Source organism: Vidua macroura, chromosome 3, assembly GCF_024509145.1.
Source record: "Vidua macroura isolate BioBank_ID:100142 chromosome 3, ASM2450914v1, whole genome shotgun sequence".
NCBI lineage: Eukaryota > Metazoa > Chordata > Aves > Passeriformes > Viduidae > Vidua > Vidua macroura.
In genome coordinates this window covers 85,022,484-85,044,431 of record NC_071573.1, presented here as the reverse complement: position 1 = coordinate 85,044,431, position 21,948 = coordinate 85,022,484, and the positions used below count along the sequence as shown (strand labels likewise).

Below are 21,948 nucleotides of genomic sequence, written 5' to 3'. Positions count from 1 at the left end.
TGGCTGATGGTAAAGGCATGCTGTACATCTTCAGCTGTAAATGAGTACACAGGGGTGAGAAAAATGAAGAGTATAAACACTTGCGTATATCAACCAGGGAAATGCAAACAAGTAGTAAATGAAGGATTAACTAACCCAATTTACAATTCAAAGAAAGAAGAGTAGATATGTGCCACTGGAAAGCTTAAATATTAATGGGATTTCTGTGGATAGTTGTATCAACTACTTAACATCTGTTTTGACATGTGTGCTGTTTCTGCCATCCCTTATCACGAGTCTGAGTGGCCACTGCGGTTCACATGTTAGAAAGTTCCTGTCTGAACTGGCCTGCAGTGGAGGAGAAAGTGTAACGAAGACAGGAAGTTTAAACTCGTCATTTAAAGACATCTGATTGAATGGCGTTGGACACATTGTAGCAATGAATTAGTACTGGTGATGTATGTATTAGATGCATGAGTAGGGGCACAAGTTAATGTTCACTGCCAGAACATGAAATGAGTCTCACAGTTTCTTCTTTTCTGGGAGTTGAAGACCATCCCTTAACCAAAGCTTGAGAGCCTGGCCTCTAACTAGACAGCACAAAGGAAAAAAAAACCCGAGAATTAATTTCTGAATGTTTCTATTGAATTTCGCTTAACATTACCATACACCTTACTGTTTTTCATTAACACTTCAGGAATTTGTGTCACATTTTCACATCGTGGAGCTCAGACTGCAAAACCAGTGACACGCAGCTATTTCTCGTCTGAAGTGCTGAAGTGCCGGGGTGGCTCGTCCTGTCCCCGGGGCAGCGCGGGGCTCCCAGGCATGCCGAGCTGCGGCCCCAGGAGCGGCACGGGCGGCGACTGCCCGCAGCAGGCGGCCGCGGGGTGCGGGGGGAGTGTTGGGGGATGGCCGGGGATCGCCCGCCGAGCACGGGCGATAACCCACGGGCAAAGCGGGCGCGGTGCGGCCGCGCCTGCGGGTGCCGGGGTGGGTGGTGTTTTTTTCCGCAAGCTCACCTTGATGCGGCGGGGCGTAAAAGGGCCGCGCTCGGCAGGGGGAGCATCGCTGTCTCGGCGCAGCGCGGGCACCGAGCGGCGGCACCGCTGCGCTCCGGCCGCACCGCGCCGGGGCCGGAGCTGACGGGGGCCGTGGGAGAGCCCGCAGGAAGGGCAGGCCCGCCGCTGCCCTTGGGATCTGCTGTCTCGCCGCCGCACGAGTCCGGGACACGGCGGAAGCGCCGGAGCGGCGTGCCGGGCCACGCCGCCCCCTCGGGGGGACACCCGGCGGCTCGTCTGCGCTGCCCCGCCCGGGCCGGCCGCGCTCCCTGCCCGCAGTGGGGTCCCGCCGCCGGCCGATCCTCCCCCGCGCCGCCGCCGGGACTTACGGCAGTTTTGTTACTTTCTCGGACTTACATGGACATTTCCCGGGAGCGCGCGTAGAACGCGGGCGCCGCGTCCCGCCAGCCGCTCGCCGCCCTCCTCACCGCGGGCACTGCCGCTGTCTCTGCCGCTCTCTCCCCGGGACGCGAAGGCTCCCAGCGGCGCGGCCCCCGCCTGCCCCCACCGGCCCGCCTGCCTCGCCGACTTTCTCCGCCGCTCGGAGCGAGAGCAACAGCTTGCCCGGCCCGGCCGAGCCAAACGACGCGGGAGGCAGCGAGGGAGCGGGCGGCGGCGGGCACCGCCGAGCCGCGGCCTCTCCGCCGGAGCCGCGAGGAGCTGCCCTCCCTCCCTCCTCCCCGTCCCGGGCCGCGGAGCCACGCCGGGCGGCGCTGCGGGGACCGGCGGCGGGGCCCCGCCGCCCGGGAGGAGAGCGCGCCCGGGGGGGCGCCCGCTCCCTCGCCGGGGCCCCCGCGAAGCTGCCGCAGGCCGGCCCGCCGCGCCGGGCGCCCAAAGTGGCCCGCGCCCCCGCGCCCCGCGGGCGCCGCCCGGAGACCCTCGGCCCCCGCTGCCTCTTGCGGGCTGCTGCCGCGGGGTGCCTGGCCGCCGCCGCCCGCGCCCTGCTCCGCCGCGGCCCCGGCGCCCGCTCCGGCGCCCGGGGTGATGCCATGCCCCGCAACCACGGCGGCGGGGAGGAGGGCGGCTCCGCGGGGCTCTGGGTGAAGAGCGGCGCGGCAGCTGGCATGAAGGATGTGGAGTCGGGCCGGGGCAGGGCGCTGACGAGCTCAGCGGCCCGCGGCGACGGCCTGCTGCTCCTGGGCACCGGCGGCGCGGCCGCCCCCGCCGGGCTGCGGGAGGGCCGCCGCGGGAAGCACGGAGCCCGCATGAGCCTGCTGGGGAAGCCGCTGTCTTACAGCAGCGGACCGAGCTGCCGCAGGAACGCCAAGTATCGCCGCCTGCAGAACTACCTGTACAACGTGCTGGAGCGGCCCCGCGGATGGGCCTTCGTCTATCACGCCTTCGTGTGAGTACCGATCCGCTCCCCTCTCCTCCCGTCCCGTCCTGTCGTGCCCCGACCCCTCCCGTGTTCCACGGGCTGCTGCCCACACCTGTCCCGAGCAGCGCCCCGCCGCACGGCGCGGCGCGTACCTCCCTGCCTGCCCCTCTGGTCCTCGGGCATCACTCCGTGCCGGGACACGGGGAAGACGAGTACCCCGCGAGGCGCGCCGAAAGTGCCCGGGAGGAGTCAGCGGAGGCGCGGGAGCCGCTGCCACCTGCGGCGCGGCTCTCCGCGGGCGGCGGGAAATCCCGCGCAGCCCTGGGTGGGAGGTGATGCGTGGAAAGCTCGGTTCACCCGGCAGAGAGAACCGCAGGGGAGCACGGCGGGGAGCACATGCTCGCCGGTCTCCCGGGTGCCCGAGCCAGCCGGGTGACGCGGGGGGAGACTGCGCGGCGCTCCCGCTGATGCCACACGCCGGCCTCGAGATTAGACGGAGCGAGGGGTGCCGGCGGCTGCCGGGTCCTCCCCGCGATGGCGGGGCGCATTAGGTACTCCAGCATTGGGTACCCGCGGCGCCTGTCCTGCCGAGCGGACACCGAGCGCCGCGCGGTTTGAAAAGTTACCGCCGCGGAACCGCAGCGCTCGGTTCTGCCTTCTGAGTGTTTTCCGGGCGCGCCTGGTCCCCGCCTCGAAGGGAGTGCGGTGACGGCGCCTTCCCACGCGGGTGCTCGCCGCGGGTGCGCGGCGCCGCGGGATGCCGCGCCTCAGGTGCGGCCACCTGCCGCTGGCAGCGTGCAGCGAGCGGCTTCTCCGCCGGTGCCTGCCGCTGCTGAGCTTTGATCTTAGCAAGTGGCGGTTCCTGTCGCACTCATCCTGAAAAAGCCCGTGACGGAAATATATGTTCGGTCCCATCGCTCAGTGGAGAGCGGTACTGTCACCGCGCTGCGAAACTTGTGCTGCTTTAACTTCAAGGGCTTGCCCGGGACACCTGTGGGAGGGGACCCGTGGCTGTCACTGCTTGCAGTATCCTTGGGGTCAGCCATGTTCCTCAGTTCATTAGCAGTCCTCTGTTTTTATGGGTTTTGGTAATATTCGGGGGAAAGGCTGAATCCTTTTCAATGGCTGAGCAAAACATGCCGCAAAGTCTGTCAAGGAGTTGTGACAGTGGATCATATTTATAATTGAAAACGTGATCAATTACAGAGGAAGGAAGTTAAGCATTACTGTATTGGGGATACAATACAATTTATTGTTATGTTTGACTACAGGAAATGCCTCATAAATGAATTAGAATATTTAACTGATATGCTATAAGTAACTGTATTTGTTCCATAACAGTCATGGAATCAAGCTAGCCGCTGCAGCATCTTGGCTAAAAAAGCAACTGTTCCCTAAAAGCTGTTTGACAGCATAAAGAGTGCTCCTCTCCCAGCAGCAGGGGAACCCTCAAACCTTACTTTAACAGCAGCTGTTGTAAGTAAAACGGTGCCAAAAACATGGCAGTCTGATTAATAAGATACTTTGTGCATAGATTCATTTAGTAGATGACAATTACTATAGATAGCAAGTAGTAGAAATATGCTTAATGTCATATATTATTCAGTAAAAGGATTTTTGTCCACTTAGAGGATCTTCCTATTATTTGTGTTTACTCTGAAAATCTACTCTTACACCCAAAAATGTTCTTCTTGGATGGCATTTATTTGGTACATTTTGCTGTCTGGGTTCTTACAGGTGTTTTCCTGTGGCCTAGATGGATGTAAATTAGTATTGCAACAAACACCAAAATATGTACTAGGAATAATTTTACGGCAGTGACTGAAGTTGCCATACAAAATATGCAAATTATAGTTTTGGACCTTTTTGTTTGAGTTCATAATAAAAATATCTAAAACCAGAAAAGTTCAAGTGGGAAATGCAGCTGACAAATTTAAACCTTTAAAAAAAAAAAAAAAAAAAAAAAAAAAAAAAAAAAAGGTGGTAAATTTCCAAACGGAGGGTAGTCATGACACAGCAGTGCTGTAAACAAGGAAGATTGCCAGCTGCGTTTAGATAATTGCCTGCATAGAAAGAGTGCCAGTTTTAATTTTTAATTGCAAATGGCAATTTTGGCAAATGTAATGCCAGCATTACATCTTTTATCTGAACAGAGCTGTGTGAAAGAGCTTGAAACCTTACTGTAGTATAAGACACCTAGTAATAATATTACCTTAAAGTATCTGTCACTGATACAGTATTTAAGGTGCATTTGAAGTTCCATTGGAGTTCAATTTGATAAACATCCTTATTGCCAGTCTACAAATTATTTTAATGTATTTGTATAATTCTGATTTAATCACAGTCTGATAATAGGATAATATTTATGGCATTCCAGGCTCATTTTTTTCCAGCCACTTGATCAAATATAGTTGCATCTTGGAAAACAGACTTTTTTACAGAATTAAAAACTAAAACATAACAAAAAAGCCACAACTATTTGAAAAAAGAAGTCTTGAGATGTGTAGCTTAGAGTTGCAAAGACATTACAAAGTATGTGGAGGAGATGTGTGCTTCTACCACTGCTAAGCTATTCTTGCCTGCAGTGGAGCCTGTTATAGCTCTGTACTATTTCTGTTGCAGGAATGGGCTATCTGGGGTGAGACCTTTTGAGTAGATCATTGGTCTCCTGAAACCTCACTCTGATATGCAGGTTGAAGTAATGCAAGGGTAGTTACGGAGTTTTGGTTTTAAAGGCTTTGGTCTAGCAGTTTAGATTCGTGTGTTTGTTTTTTAGATAAGAACTAGGGAATTGAAGATTTGTTACAAATAAGAAATCATTTCTGCAGTGATATTTTCATGTATCACTCCCATAGCAAAAAACACTTCAGAGCTGAGAACTATGCCCAGTTAGCTCTTCTTTTTTCTTCTTGCCCTTTCAAATAAGATAAAAATAGGCCAGCCACCTAAGGAATGAGTGTTGTGACCTACATTCAGAAGTCAATTGGTTAGTTTATTTGTAAATACAAACCTGCCAGATTCTAGAAAAGACAGCTATTCTGCAAACTTCTGCAGCAAGGGGAAGAAGTTACTCTTGAGCAAAGTCCTTTGATTTCAGTAAAGTTGTGCGGGGGAGCAGAGCCATGAATGACATGTTTCTTGAATCCTTTTTTGTGCACTTCAGCAGTTATTTACATTGAAAGTCCTATTAAAATTTAAGATCTTTCCTGCAAGTTTTTGAAAACCTTCTTTTCAGATATCACTTTATGCCACACTGCATCACCTACACATGGAGCCATGCGCATATTTAACACGTGTGCTTACACTAAAAGGCCGCAATATTGTAACTTTTCAAAAGCATTGTCTTGGGATGTCACAGGATTTCTTTCTGTTGTTGCTGTTGCAGTTTATTATGGCTTGTTTGGTGTGATAAAAATGTGCAGCCATTGCCTTAGAATGATCAAAGGGGAATTCCAGATTTGTTGCAAATTTAACTCTGGGTTTCATCTTCAGTTATCATAAGGGCTTTGTATTATTTTTGTTCTTAATTGACATTCTGAAAATGAGATGGCTTGAGATGTTCAGAAGAAAAATACTGCTCTTTGATACTGTTTATACTGGTAAGATATAATTAGTTGCATAAGTTTCCTAATTTAACATGCTGGATTTATTTCAGGGATAATAAAGTTTCTGTTTCTTACTGGCTTCTTTGTAATGTATTCCATGCAGAAGTCTTTGACATTTGTTGTGGTGATGTCCTTCTATTTACAAAGCTACCAACCTTTGCTCTGGAAGCTTCTGAATTCCAAATCACACATCTGGATGTGTGCACAAGGGCAGTAGCACTTTGCATGGCCTGTATTGATAGGTTTTCATGGACATCCCCCATTGGGCACTGCAGAAGAAAAGATGCAGTGTTGCTGAATTGCAAGAGCCTGTATGGTATTATTCTTGTCTTTTGTCTTATTGGTGGAAAAAGACTGAGAAATTACTTCTGGAAAAAATGTAATGATGCCCTCAAAGATTTAACTAGCTATTTTAGCCTTCCAGATCTGCTGGAAAGGATATATCTCAGTAATGATCAGGATGGCTGTTGAACAGCAGGTCTTTGCATGTGAGCTAACAGAGCTGCCTCACACTGTGCCCTTGGTATAATAATGGAGGTTCCAGAAAACCAGTCATGTGCAACACCCAAAGGACTTGCTTTTTCTCATGCTATTGAAAGTAGGAGAAATGTTTTTATTTCTTTCTTTTTTCTGGCATCTAATGAACTAGTTCCAGGTGCTCTATGGGTAACTCTACACCTTTCATCTTTTCAGATACCATTTCAGAGTCAGAATCTGATGCTGTTAGGATAACAATATATTTCTTCTATATGTTTGTAAAAACAAATAGCAACATGATGTTTACAATTAACAAAAAATAGCGTTGATGACATAAATATGTAGCAAATCAAATCTTATTAGGTACTGAGGAGATAAAACTTTAAAACTCTTTAACTGTAGCACAGAAACCTTAGTAGGCATTTTCTTTCGGAGACAGTGCATTAAAGTGGATATTTAGATGCCCTTCAGTATAAATTGGCAGTGATTTGCTGCATTTGAAGCAGTCTGTGATTCTCTACATGTGCATATTTCTCACCTACACATTGTTTTGAAGGAACTTTAGGAAGTTACCCAGTCCAGCAGGAAGATACACTCTTCCCAGTCGGGTGAGAGGGATTTGTCCAGACAGGTCCTACATTTCTCTGGATGAAGGTCCCACCACCTTGCTGAATAACCTGCAGGTCTGCAGCACCTGCCTGTTGAAAAAAGAGGGGGTTTGACTTGGGGAGGGAAGAATGGAAGAGCCATTCTGAACCTCCCAAGTGGCAATTTATAGTAATTGTCCCTTTCTAGAAGTTCTGTCACTGCTGAGAAGATTTTGGTTTATCATTTACCTTCAAGTAGATGTTGGCTGTAGGTGACCTGTTAGATCACCCTTCTGTCAGACCAAACATGCTCAGCTCCATCAACTGCTCCAAGACAAAAGCTCAAGACTCCTGAGTATCTTGGTTGCCCTCCAGCATCTCCTCTGTCTTCTTCACATACCTGTTCAGCTGGGAAGGATCACAGCTGACTGCCCTAGTGTGTGAGGCCATGCTGACTAGAGAAGAAAACTTTTCCAGCCTGCCACTCTCAGTCTTCGAGTGTAGTTGCTTGGTGCTTGCCTTATTTCTGATAAAAGCATGTTGTTGCCTTGCTCAACCTGCTGTGTCCACAGAAATACCCTTTTGTCTGGGCCTGCCACCCAAACAGTGGGTTCCCAGCCTGAATGGATACATGGATTATTCTGCACCAGGTGCAGATATCTGCTTTTCCCTTAGCTGTACTGACAGATGTTTATGGTCACGTCCAGTATTTTCTTGTTCTACCTCAGTCGTTGTGTACTGACCAGTGCAGTGGAGATGTAACAATCTTTACAACCACTTTTCTTCTTCTTTGTGGTTGGTAGAGAAGATTAAATGCTCAGCCCTGCTTCATTCCTCCTCTTTCCTGGTGTTGTTCATGGACAGGAGACCTCTCCTGGAACCCTGTCATGGGCACTAAATAACATCTAACTTCTATTTTTTGCTTGTTTTTTGTTGGTGTTTTTTTTGTTGCTGTTGTTCTTTGGAGGGGGAGGGGAATGGGTTGTTTAATTTTTTGGTTTTTTTGTGTGTTGTTGTTGTTGTTGTTGTTGTTGTTGTTGTAGAGTTATTTTCCACTTCAGTCAGGATTTTCAGAAGATAACTATCACGAATGTTTATGCTTATTTTAGTAAAATCCTGTTTCACATTTATTTTTTGAGGCTTGATCTACTAAATTTTCTCATTTGTACTGGCCTTACTTTCTGACTCCAGAATGGTGATCCAGGGGAAGCGACTAATTTTCTGTAAAAATCAAAATAGATCCACAGCTTTCTATAAAGAAGACTGCAAAAGGCTTTCTTTGTGAAAAAGTCACCAAGAACTGGATCAGGGAAAGTTCATGCATGTGGGCTTTGTTCTATTTGTCATAAGGTTTATTTCTTAAATGAGATTAGGAATTGTGTTTAGGAAGGTGGATAGTAGGTTAGTATTTGAGTTTCAAATTAATCTACAACCTTTGCAAGCAGAATCTTCTTCCTCTTAAAGCAAGACATGAGTTAAAAGCTTTTTCATAATTATCTTTTTGCTTTATTTTTTTTTCCTTTCACAAAACCCATGCAATGAACATTGTATGTGGGGATGAGACTCCTACCTCAGATCTATTTTTCTTGGTATGCCAGTCTTTGGTGCGACATTTCTTGCCTTTTTTACTGAGTGTCTTGTATGATGTGGGGACTCTTGGGAAACTTTTTGTGGTCTCATGTGATGAAAGAACATGCCCAAAATTATAGATTTATTCTGAGGGATGGTATATGAATTTCCAATATGGCATTAAATATGTGTTCTCAAAGAATAAGTGGTTTTAGTTAATTAAAGAATTTTTAAAGATTTTAATGGCCTGTGAGAGAGTATTTGTGTGACAGATTTTCAAAGTAGGCCCTGAACAATACCTTAAAGATCTAGACACCTTTTTTCACTTGACACTTTTTAAAGTTTTTGTGTTGTTCAACTTTTTAAATCAAAAATAGGTCATGATACCTATTCAGACTTAATGCTCTTTCCATACTCCAAGTCTGACTGTATTTTTAATAGCTGTGGTGAAAATTTATTATATTTGTGACCAATTTTAACTGAAGCAAAATAGTGTTTTCTGCTCTCAGGTAGAAAAGATGGAGTAGAAAGCATGAACTATCTAACAAAAAAATCTTTAACGTGTATACATAGTAGACATAATTTACTGTGTTATTCCTAATGAGGCAGATGTTTTTATTTCACAATAAATGTTGCTTTTTCCCATTAACATTAACACCAAAACCATTTCTCAAACCATTAACAGCATGCATTCTTGGTTTTTTAGGTTAATGCTGATGCATTGAGAGTCACTTGTAAACATGTGTTATATAAAATATACTGAGTTTGGGGGAACTTGCAATTTTTTTTCCTTGTTTTCTCTGCAAGATTTTTATTTTGTAAATTGGTTTTACAGATTTCCTGTAAGAGAGCTGATGTAGATTACCCAAGGGATTGCCACCACAGGTCAGTCAAGGTAGAAAATTCTTGAACTGTTCAGTTTATCAGTTGCAAAATAATTTTAAGGAGTTGCCCTTTCATGTGCAAACCCCTCCCCCCCTTCCTTTAAAGATATTAATTAAAAGTTCAAAGGCTGTCTTATAGGTCAACTGCACCTAATCAAGAAATATTTAAAATTTTCTGCTGAGCATTAGATTTATCTTGTGATAGCTATCTGAGTTGCAGTGTAATTGTGTTACAGGAAGCTCAGCAAAACGTTTGTCATTTGGGGCACTGAACTGTAATTTCAGACAGTGTCTTCTGCTTGAAAGACTATGTGGTTATTTCTTAATATATACAGTCTGGTCCAGTGATGCAGAGGTGGACACAGTCCTGCAGCCTGGCATATCTGAAATTTTCTATTTGGACTTCATCCAAGAAAATCTTCAAACATAAATGTGCGTGTTGTCCTTAACAGAGATAGGCATAGATATGTCTCTAAGCATTTTCTTGAAGAGTGAATAATTTTCAAAAGCATGAAGTACCTGCAGCTTCCTTTCATTATTCTATTATGCATTCAATGGGTAATTCACTTTTTTCTCCCCACTTGTACAGAATGAAGTTTAACAAATGAATCATGCTCTTAAACTGATTAGAAATAATGAAGAAAGGAAGTTCAGTACCTGCCCATGACTTGATTTAAGCAATATATTCCTGTTTGTCTTGGCTTCCTTCTTGTTTGAGACTCCATAGTTTGACCAAGCAAACATATTAATGCCATTTGAGATTTCTGTAGAGTTTTAATTCTTTTATTGCAGTCGTACCTGATGCCATATGGAAGGAACAGGCTGGTGCCAGGAGTCTCAAACCAAGAGAATAAAAACCTTATGCTTTGAGAAAAAAATGCTACCAAACACATTCAGATACCTCCTATTTCACTTGTGTCATAGATTAGAGCACTTGCACACAGTCTTGAGGTCATTCAGTCAGAAGTAGCATCTAACTTCTCTTGGACCATTAAATTTAATTGTTTTATGTGGCCTAAGCTCACCCATAACTTTGGTATCTGAGAACTACCCATTAGAAGTAAATGCACAGATCTTTCCCTTTGAAGCTTTCGTGACAGGAGTGCACTTAAAAGTTACTGCTGGGCCTTTCTGAATATGCATGAGAGTCCTGACATACTTGAGAGGGTCTTTTGTGGGAAAATTAAGATGAAATACTACTTTGGATGCATTTCTGTAGGTGGTGGGGATAGAGGGCCACTGGTCCTTAGCAGTGAGTTTCTCTCTGTCAGAAAAGTCTCTGTCAGTGCATCTTTTTAACAGTGAAACTGCCCTGTCACAGGACACATGACAGGTGATGGCTCAGTTGAAGCTGGCTTGATGAGGCTGGTGTGATATCCACACTACTGCCAGGCTGGTAAGCAGGTGATGTCCTCTTCCCATCAGGTAGCTCAGCACTGGAGAAAATGAAATTGCCATGTTTCCAGAAAAATCACACAGTGAATTCATCAGCTTGAAAAACTCTTTTACATCCAAGAAAGTTACGCTGACTGAGGTCAGAAGAAGTCTCTAAATTCATTAGGAGGAAAGAAGTCTCTTTTTCTGTTTACATCTCTCTGCAGTTGATATCTGTAGAGTCAGGTTTATTCACACGTACCAGAAGAATCATTGCCACAGGAAGGAGCACAGTCTTGCTCTTTGCAGCTCTGTGCAGAACGATCTGCATAGATGGCAGGAAATGTAAATCCATGTGTGAACGAGCTACTTGCAGCTATCTGTGCAACAGGGAGGGAAGAAGGAAGAACCTATGCTGGCAGTGGGAGGGCTTTTCTTAGACCTGTCCTTCAGACTCTTCTGAATGCAGTTCTGAGCATTTAGAAGCATTAAATCACAGAATCATTCAGGTTGGGAAAGGTGTTTAAGATCGTAGAGTCTAACCGTAGATCTAACACTGCCAAATCCACCATTAAACCACATCCCTGAGTTCCATATCTACCACAAATTTTTAAATGCCTCTAGGGATGGGAAGTGAATAACTTCCTCAGCAGCCTGTTCCAATGCTTGACAATCCTAACTGTGAAAATTTTTTTCCTAATATCCAATCTAAACCTCCCTTGGCACATCTTGAGGCCACTTCCTCCTGCCCTATTGCTTGTTACTTGGAAGAAGATAACAACCCCCGCCTCACTTCAACAGGCCTTTCTTGTGCCTTTGGCCACAATTAGTAGAAATGTTAATATCATGTTTCTTCTTCAAGGAGGTTCCATTACACTTCAGGTGCAGCTATGCTTAGTTACAGTAAGTGTGCATGACCTCAAGTGACTTATTCAGTTTCTAGTTGATGAATCTGTGCATGTTTCTCTCTTTGATGTGTCCCAACCACATCTGCAGACCAAAGATGAAGCAGAATTTAGAATAAAAGACAAACAGCTCTGCTAATGTCTGGGGGCATTATAAGCTTTTATATAATACAATTTGCTCAAGCAGTTGTATTTCTTTTCCCTTAACTTGGAAAACAGAGATTTCATTTAGTAGTTGGAGATACTGTCTGGAAGGGAGTTATCCTTCCTGAAAGGTCACATTGACTGCTGACTAAACTTGTGATTTGTCTTTGCAAATAATTTGTTTGCTGGGTGGGGTTGAGTGGTTATTGCTGGCTACAATGAGACAGATGATGGTCCTGAATTACAAATACTCTTTGGAAAGAATTTTGACTTTCGTCCTGAAAATTCTTGTAGACATACTTTTTAGTGGTGTTATTAGTATATTTAGGTATTTACAGAGTAATTACTAGAAACCATCAAACTGAACATTGATAAATGCTCTATCTTTCCTTCATGAATGATGGCAAAAACTCATCTGAATTATAGAGATTTTATAAAGCTTCTTTAGTTTTACTTAAGAAATTCATCTATGGAGAGAGGAAGGACTAATCTGAAATCTTCAGTGCTCCCACATTATGTGTGGGCACTCTGCATGGAATTTTGCTGTTTGGAGATATTACATGGGGAGAGTTATGGCATTGCAGAAGCAGAAGTTATCTAGGTGGGAACACAATCATTGAGGGAAGGGAGAATTTATGAATGTCTACTTGACTGTAACAGTACTTGACTGATACTATGTATTACATTTGGGTTAGAAATGTGCTTGTCTTCTATTAATAATATGTTTTTAATATTTCTCCCCCCCCCTTTTACCTGTTTTCTGTAGAGAGAAAGCTGAAGGGATAGTATGAGTAAATTTAATATATTTATATGTAAATAAAACATTATATTGACCTTTACATTTTTCTTCCATTGAGGTCTTGACCTGTATGCAGATCTGAGGAAATATCACAACATGAAAGTTTTGTTCACTACCTGATTGTGTTCATGATTGCTTTTCCTGTGGTAAATATTCATGTAAATCTTTCTGAAGCTGAGCCTCAGCTGGTTTATTCCTGTTTGGGTCCACTCTTTGCTGGAGCTGAGGTCACTTTTTAGCTGCTCTTACAGGTCATTTCATGGGAAAGGCTGCAGCTGGACAGCAAGATGCAGTCCAATGTCTGACCTCCAGCATGGCTACATCTACACTTGGAGGAAAAACAGGGGAGAAGCATCTGAAATACCCTCTGGAATTCAGAAACTTGGTGATAAATGCAGTCCTCAGGGACTTTTTCTGCAGAAAGGGATTCAGTCAGTCTTACTCTTGTCCAGGGAATTTTTCCTTGAAACCATAAATGAGTTACTAATACACATGAAATATAAAAGGCATCTAAAAGTATATTAATTTTAGATTGAATGTTGTTATTACTGCTGTTCATGAATGGGAAAGCTGGAGCTGAAGTAACCGTACCAAAGTGAACACTGTACCACACCAGTGAGTGTCAGCAGGAAAGTATTTCCTTGGAAAAATCCTTTGTATGATTTTGCTCTCCAGGATTTTTTATATGCCCATATCTATAAATTATCTCACCACCATGAAAGGTCATGGCGGTTTTTTTTTTTTTGCTTGCCTTTATCATAAACTTTAGGAGTTAAATACTATAATGGACAGTGACTGAAAACTCAAATTTGTTAAGATAAAACAGTGACATTTCAGATATCATCTCAACCTGAAAGATAAAATTTACTAGCAGGGCGCTCATTTATTTAAGAAATATGATTTTATAAAATTTTGATGGTGTTTTTCAAACTTAATAATCCATGACAAAATTGTATTCATCTCTGTCTTAAGTATAAAATCTCTATGAAGTAAGACTTAAAAATGATCCTGGCTGAAAATGTGAACAGTTGTAAAGATTTGGAAGCAATTTGCAGAAGAGAGATCTCTTGACTGATCAAGAGATCTGAAGTGTATTTTGGTTTTGGAAATGGGATCAGTGTATTACAGAGGCCCATTCATCTCCCAGGCTATATTTAGCACCCTGCAGTGAAGCAGTGACTGCCTTCATCACAGTCCAGCGTGTATCACAGAGTCATGTCTTATGACCCTGCAGGGTATCTGCTGTAGTCAGTATTTTGAGAAAGCTCAGTAATAAAGTTCTGTCTTTTGGCCTTGTCTTTAAACGTGAGGCATACTGTAATGGCATAACCTTGGCAGGTTATGCTGTTCCAAGTATGGATCTGTGGATTAATTTCAAACTGAGGGCTGCCTTCCCTACCTCTAGAGGGTGTGCAGGTGGTGGCAACAAATCACTACACATAGAGTTCATACTGTTTTCTGGCAGTAGAATAGAACTGTTGTCTTGCAGTCTAGCCCTGGGAATTGCTGGTTAGATGTGCTAAAAAATCATTAGCATGTTAATTTGATTAAAAACAGTAATTAATGAAGAACAGTGGAAAATTGTTAGGACACCTTGTGAAAATGATGGCACGTAGATGTACAGTTCTGGAGGATGTCATTTACCAATCTGCAAATTTCTTTCATGTAACAAATGCAGAATACACAAGTTCATGATGAAATAATCTGAGCATTGAAATAATCCTGCATTTTTCTAAATCACTGCAGACAACAGTTGTCACTGTCTTTTATGCAGGGTGAGAACCCAGACATCATTGTTCAGATGGACCTTTATAATTCCTAACATGATCTATGTCAAGCTACTATCTCAAAGGTATGACCTATCTGTCACCACAGCTCAAATTATTAAAACTCTTAATATTTCAGTTCTTGTAAACTCCTGTCTGGACTCATTAGTGTGCTCTGTGTGCTCATCCCTGTGGCTCTTCCCTTGCTCTTCAGCAGCTCCTCTTACTGCTCCCTTCTTGCCTGGGGAGAAAGTTACTTCTCTTCACTTTCAATAGCTGTAAAAAGTATCTGGCTAGTTAATTTCTAAACATACATTTATAAGTGAATAACAAAACCAGAAAGTCAGCTTTGCATGACTCATTAAGTGGAAGGAAACAACAAATGGACCTGTTCCTTTTTGCTGGGTCTGACACCCTCAGCAGCATGTGATATATGTGCTTTTCATATATCAATAAACTATTTGACAGTAGACTAGCATGAGTGCACTTCTAACTCACTCAACTAATCCTAACTTCAGTAAAACTGTAACTAAACCTATCATGTGTTATTTTCCCATCACTTTTTGAAAGTGACACTTATTTTGGCAGATGCTGAACCGTTGCAGGAGCTATGAATTTCATTGTTTAACAATTTCATGAAGATTAATTATCACATGGATGATGAGAGTCTCCTTCCTGTATTATTTGTCTTTGTCTGAGGGTACTGAATTAGAGAAATGGATGACTGGTGGAAGAACAAGCAGAATGGCAACACAGCTTCTCAGCATGGGAAGAACAAGCAGAATGGCAACACAGCTTCTCAGCATGTAGCAGGGAAGCCAGCGGGCAGATGAATTAATAGATTAATTAATAAAACACCCCTCTTTACCGTTGTCTGTGAGGCTGGGAGCTAAGTCAACTGCCAAATTAAGTTGCTGGTAGGGACTGGTAAGAATATGGGGAAAACAGTCAATGGGATAGCATTGAAGAACATACTGAAATCAGTCTCGTGGGTTCTTTGAAACAAGTTGCTGTCAAAATCCTAGGGCTTCACAATCTTTGAGAAAGGTACACATGAATTGGAGTATTTTGTTCATTTTCAGGTGTGTTTTTAGGAAGCTGCTTCTCCCAAAACACACTTCTCCATCTGTAAACTTCTACAGTCTCTAGTATGGAATGAAGATCGACTTAATGCTCTTGAGATAGTTTAATTAATTTCAAGTGATCATATTGCTGTCACTGTGTCTTCTGGGACATTCTACCAAACCTCTAAAACTGTGCATAAATTATATGCAAATTCTTCAAAAGCAGGAGTGGAAAAGAGTATTTTTTTCTCATGACCTTGGATGAAACAGCAATCCAGATCTTTGCAACCAAGTGTCTTAAATAGTTTTTCTCTCTTACAAACTAACCTCTGGATGACATGTGTTTAAAATTGATATATATATCAAGGCAGGTAGGTGTCTAGATAGGCTGAGTCCACTGTGCTTGCTGTTTTAGTTCCACATTGAATCATTCAATACATATTTATTAAAACAAACCTTTGTCTTCCCCAAAGACATAACAAGTAAGACTACCAGCTCTTGTATCCTGAGGGGAAATAAAATGAAATCACAAAAAAAAAACCTCCAAAAAAAACCAACAAAACCCACTGGATTTTTTTTTTTTTTTTTTTCACATGGAGAGTCTTATCAAGCTTTTGAGTCTGAAGGGTTTCTAAATTCTTTTTCCAATGGAAAAGTGAAAAACAGATTACTTTTCTTTTTTTAAGTATATAGGTGTTTTATAATTTACCACTCAAAATTAGTACATAAGACTTCAATCTGAGTGGCTTTTTAGCTACTCTTGCAGTCAATTTTTTTCTTCTTTTGCTTGTGCCCAGTTGATTTCCTAAGGGATTAATGATATTTTCTTACCTCTGTAGTCTCTGATTAACTCAAGTTGTCCCTCAGAGAATGAAGGATCTGGAACCTAAAGGCTTACTAATGGTCACATTTGTAACTGGATCCTGTGGATGTTGCTGAGGATGAAAAGAGCACAGCTTTTAGCACCATGGTTTATTTCCTTTGAAATTTCAGCACCATCCTGGCACTTACCTCACCTCTTCTGGCTTTCAGAAAACTCTCTGATGCATTCAAGCATGTAGTTATTTATAAATATATATATGTATATGTAAAAGTGCTGACGTACAGTGCTGTCTGCATTAATGAAAGCAGAGAACATGATTTATATTTTGTTGAGTCTAACTCTAGTACTTTTGGATAAAGAAGTCTTTAGCAGGTACAAACGGCAGGCCAAATCTTTAAGCTGTTTACTAGCCTTTAATTCCAGTCTCAATCCAGAAGCTCTTACTCAGGCAAAATTCCTGTAAAGTAACAGGATGCTTTATCTTCTTATTCTTGAATTTTGTAAGAGTGCTGTGTAATTTTTTAAAAAATTATGCAGGTTTCTGTCAACCCAATGTTATTTTGTTTTGTGCAGCCTCAGGAGTGACTGCTTGTGCAGTGGTGTATTATATGGTAAATCACCTGCAGCTGCAATGTATCACAGTATGCTGCAGACAGTGTTTTTACATTTTTACTTTAATCATTTGCAATGAGTAACAGAGACTGTAAGTGGCAAAATACTTCGTCTTGAAAAGTAGCCATTGAAATACTGCTGCAAAAGTAACCACAGAGTTTGGAAAATGATGTGGTACAAAACAACCTATTTTGCTACATACAGTTTTATTAATTTCTAAAAATGATTGTTCTTTTGCAGGCATGGAGATGTGGATATTTTTCTAATGTAAAATGAATAGGAAATACTTCAATTTTTCAAATAGCTCTTAAATGTATTTTAGTTTGATAGCTGATTGAATATTATGTTTGCAGCCTTTGTGCAAAGCAGTGTTTAATAGCAGAGTTTGCTCCATAATGAACATAGATGAAGGCTGTTCTTTATAGTATCAATCTAAAAACCCATGTGTATTAATATAATGCTGTTGATGTTAAGTTGTCCCATTGCTTGGAATTTATTGCCACATTGCTTGGCACATAGCTGTCAACTAAGAGAACTCCTTGCAACTCCAACTTAAGACTTATCACTTCTCATTTAGAAAATGACCTTACAAGTTAGTCAAATGACTGGACTGCTATGGAACAGCAGCTGTTGGTGGGAAGTTCTCAAAATTGGCATGGATCACTTACTGCTCTCTCCTTTAATTGCTGATATCGTTGCCTGTGAATGCAGTGGTTATCAGTGACTGTAATTGCTTTATAGTTCTCGGGCCATTCTCTAATGGTTAGCATTGATTTTTAGCTTTTAAGTTGAAATTATCTGAGGATTAATCTTTTGGTTTGTTTGGTGCATTTTCTAGCAACTTTGTGTAAATTGCTAATTATTAATAACACCCTTGAGGCATGGAAATAAATACTGTAAGATTCTCATGATGAAATGCATTTTCTTTTGAAATCTCTGGTACCATATTTGGTCCAGTTGATTTACATAACTTGCCTGCATAGTACTGTGAAAGAGTAAAATAAAACAACTCAGCTGCACCTGCTGTCTTCAAGATGTTTCTGAGTGAACAGTCCCAGACAAGCATGGGGTTTTTGTGGTCATCTCTTTCATCCATTGCCCACCTGCCCTGGACCACTGCAAAATGCAGTGCCTGATCTCCTAATTTTACCGTAAGGTAAAATGACAAATTCTCAGCATGATCTGCTACTTAAGTCTGGGGTTGTACCAGTTCTATGTTTGTCACTAAATAAATTATTAAAAAATAAATCTGTCTGGAAGATTGTCTACAGAGAGGTATAATTATCAAATAAAAAACCCTTGCATTTATAAGGATTTAAAAAGGTGAGAATTAAGAGATGGTAATTAAAGGTATCACTGCTTTAGTGCACTTACCCTCATTTGATGTTCAGTCCTGTTCTGTGCTATTCAGTGTGGAATAGTTGTCATGTGACTCAAGCTGTGTAAAGTCACAGTTGTGAAGATACTCTCAGCAGTACTGGGTACAAATATACTTTGAAGCCATTTCCTGTTGTGGAGTTCTTCCTTGCAGTGTGGTGTATGCTCATATGTTACAACTTGCAACTTGCAGTGTTTTATTGCTTAATTTAAGCATAGTTTGCATTTCTTATGGTTTGATTGGTTGGCAAGGCATGCAGAAATTCTGAGTCAGATGCACCTATTTCTGGATGCCCAATATAATTAGGTGCAGCCCTGAAGGAACATGTTTTGTGAACTTTCCAGGCACACAAAATGCAGAAATACAAGGGGGAGGGTTTAAAAATTGTTTAGAAAAAAAAAGTGCCATTTAACTTTGAATTGTGATTGTATTTGCTCTGATGAGATTATTAATTGTGAGATTCTGCTTTTTTTTTCTTCCTGTTTTCTTTTTGATTTTTTTTTGTTTTGTTTTAGTAATTATAACTTTGATACATATGAAATATGCCAGATGGATATTCCTGGAAATGTCAGTGTCCTGTATAACCTTGGAGCAGTTACGTAGAACCAGCATGGTCATTAAATTCCACAAATTTCTGTTTTCTATAACCTTGTCCTGGGACATTGCTGTTGAAAGTGAATTTTGTTTCTGTAGCTTATATAGCCTGGTTTGCATGACCAGCCTGCAAAAAAGTGTGTTGATTACTGCTACTGCAGTTGGGTGCATGGTGCTGATTGAAAACAGGACTGAAACCAGCAGCTTCTTCCAGGCATTATTCAGTGCTGCTAGTTTTTGGCTCCTAAAAATTGGGTTTGAATTTGTCACTAGGAGAAGAAAGCAGTTTGACTGTAATTGTCTTACTAAAATGGAAAAGTATCCAAAAAAGGTTTCTGTACTTTTGAAGACTAAGGTTCTATTGAAGAAATAATTTTAATTGCATCAAATTAAGTGCTTAATTGCTGGTGTGTAAATAACAGAGTAAAATCCATAGGGGAAGTAATTTAGGGGGAAATTTAGTGCAGCAGTGTATAGTATTGGTTTCCTTAAAATACAAGAAATCTTATCAGTTCCCAGAGCACAAAATCACATTCATCCATTTATTGAAAGTATTCCCTCCTAAGAGAAGTGTGTAGAATTTAAAGATCTAAGGGAAAAAATCCATTTATTATGCACTTTTTAAAAGAAACCCAGAATCTAGTGAATCAAGTGAAAGAGTTCCAACAAATTGCAGACCCACCTTTAGGTGGATTCTTTTGTACATAAGTATATGTGCATAAACATGTTGTTAAAGTAGCAGCTCCTGATCTTGAGATGAAATGATGTGGGCTTTCCTGTTTCCACATCACTGAGGTCTAGTTTACACCAGAAGTGACTGGCTGCATCTATCCTGTCTTGTACTTGGCATCTTGTACCCTTCTGAGCATCAGGTGATAGTCCTTACATATATTCCTTGGGAGTTTTATCCAAACTATCCAAAAGAATGAGAAAACTGTGTTGCAGCCCATCAAAATGGTGTTTTTTATAGCACTAAACTTAAATTATATGTTTTATAACCTACTGTTAAGTACCACATGAACCAGTTGTGTGGCCACTTCATCCACCTGGTGTCCTTTTCCCCAAAAATGAGGGGCTGTGGGAGCAAACTGTTCCTGAAGACAGAGAGCAAACCAGAGCTGGAGGCTTCAGCTCCTGGCTGAGGCATGCAGGAGTGTAATGCCCAAGACCTCTTCCTGGCCACCTTGGCTTTAGCAGTATAGGCATACTCAACACTCAACAGATCATGGTGTAGAAGGGGTAATGGGCAGTCAGAGCTGGTAGAGAATATTCTTTGTCTTATAAAAATGTGGGATTTAAAAAAATTCCATCCCAAATTGCAGCAAAAACTTGGTGTTCCCTCTTTTCTAAATCAAATGTAAAAAATATCTCTTAGGTAAATACTGTGCTTCAGTTTAGCCCCAACATGCTTTTTTTAAAAAATATACTGAGTTTAACTTCAGTAAGACTTTCTCACCTGAAATCAAAGGCTTTTCAGACTACTCAATATTCCTGTGAAGCAGAAATAAAATCAGTCAATTCCTTTGATGAAAATTTGGATACTTGAGAATCGGTATGTTTTTTCAGGAGAAATATTTGCTAAAAATTCCCAACCAGCCATTCTCTCTCTTCCACTCTCCCCCTTTTCTCTGCAGATTCCCAAAATGTGGAAAAGAGGTGAGACTCCTGCTAGAGATTTTTCATGTGGAATTCACAGAGGGGAGGCTGATACTCTTGAGATGAGCTTCTTGTCTCTGCTTGGTGCTCTAAGCAGCACAATTCAGTATTACAAGTACAAAGCAGGTGTACAAAGGAAGCTGAAGGAAAGGGTGGAGAGACAGCGTGTAAGTACTGCTGAATACTGCTTAAAAGTATTAGAAGCTGTTAATAGAGTTTGGCAAGCTGACCTCCAGCTTTAACTTTTAACCACCCACTTCTACCCCTGCAGAAAAGACAAATTATTGGGAAAAAATTGGTGACTCCTTCTGGGCTGGCTTCTGAAACTTGGTGAGGAATAGTGCTCTATCTTAAAACCACTGAAGTTGTATATGCAAATATATTTTTCACCCTTTTTTACTCAGACTCTGTGTCTTTGGTAATACTTTCAGTTTGAATCTTGGTGTTTTCCAAGGCTTCTGCTGTAAGGGAGCTGAGGACCATGCAGCAGTGTCCTGCAGAGCTAATAACCACAGCCAGCACGTAGCTGGGCTTGCACAGCCTTCAGCCTTTGCAGTTATTAAGGGCCCAGTCTTATCCCTCAGGACTGCAAACATGGCTCTGCACTGGGGAATGGTTAATACTTGGAAACCTTTAATGAACCAACTGCAGTGTCGTTGTTTTAGCTGTTCCAGGCTTCTCCTTTTGTCCCACTAGAGATGTAGGCACTTCAGAAAAATCCAGCTAAAAGGAGATGTTTGTCCTTCAGAATGGGACAACATAGATAGAATCCATAGATAGAATGTCCATATAGAATCACAGCATCCTAGAATAGTTCAGATTGGAAGGGGCCTTTAAAGATCATCTAGTCCAATGCCCCTGCAATGAGCAGGGACATCTTCACCTAGGTCAGGTTGCTTAGAGAACCTGGCCTTGAATGTGTCCAGGGATGGGACATCTACCACCTCTTTTGGCAAACCTTATATTTTTTGCTTCCTTTTACCTCAAGTCTTGTATATGTAAGTAATATTTTGAAGTGTATTTTATCCCCCAAATAAAAGAAAGAAAGGTTTAAAAAAGATGAAACAAATTAAAGAAAGGTGAGTCCCTTAATATGTATTTCTTCATCATTACTTATGATTTTTTTACCTTGATATGTTTTTTTTAAGGCCTATAAGCAAAGTGAGCAGTTCAGATATCAAATGCAGCGTTTGTGGACTTCATATGAATGTACAAAATGTTTGGACTGATAAATAATGTGTGTAGTAGTACTTTTGTGTTTGGTAGTAAGATGTAATGTTTTAACCTTTTTATTTTTATCTGTACCTGAAATACTTTTAGATAAAGAAACCCCACTAATCAGAGGATAATTCA

General features: G+C 42.1%; 1 protein-coding gene across 5 annotated transcripts in view; it reads left to right on the top strand.

Annotated features, from left to right (window-relative positions):
- The first annotated feature begins 2,026 nt into the window (after positions 1–2,026).
- KCNQ5 (potassium voltage-gated channel subfamily Q member 5) overlaps positions 2,027–21,948 on the top strand; it is a 273,412-nt gene continuing 253,490 nt past the window's right edge. For 4 of the 5 annotated variants that reach the window (XM_053974028.1, XM_053974027.1, XM_053974029.1 and 1 more), the window contains exon 1: positions 2,030–2,385. In XM_053974028.1, coding sequence (XP_053830003.1) covers positions 2,030–2,385 — 356 coding nt within the window. Of the gene's footprint in view, positions 2,386–21,948 lie in introns of all 5 variants that reach the window. The other variant, XM_053974030.1, reaches the window with a different exon arrangement.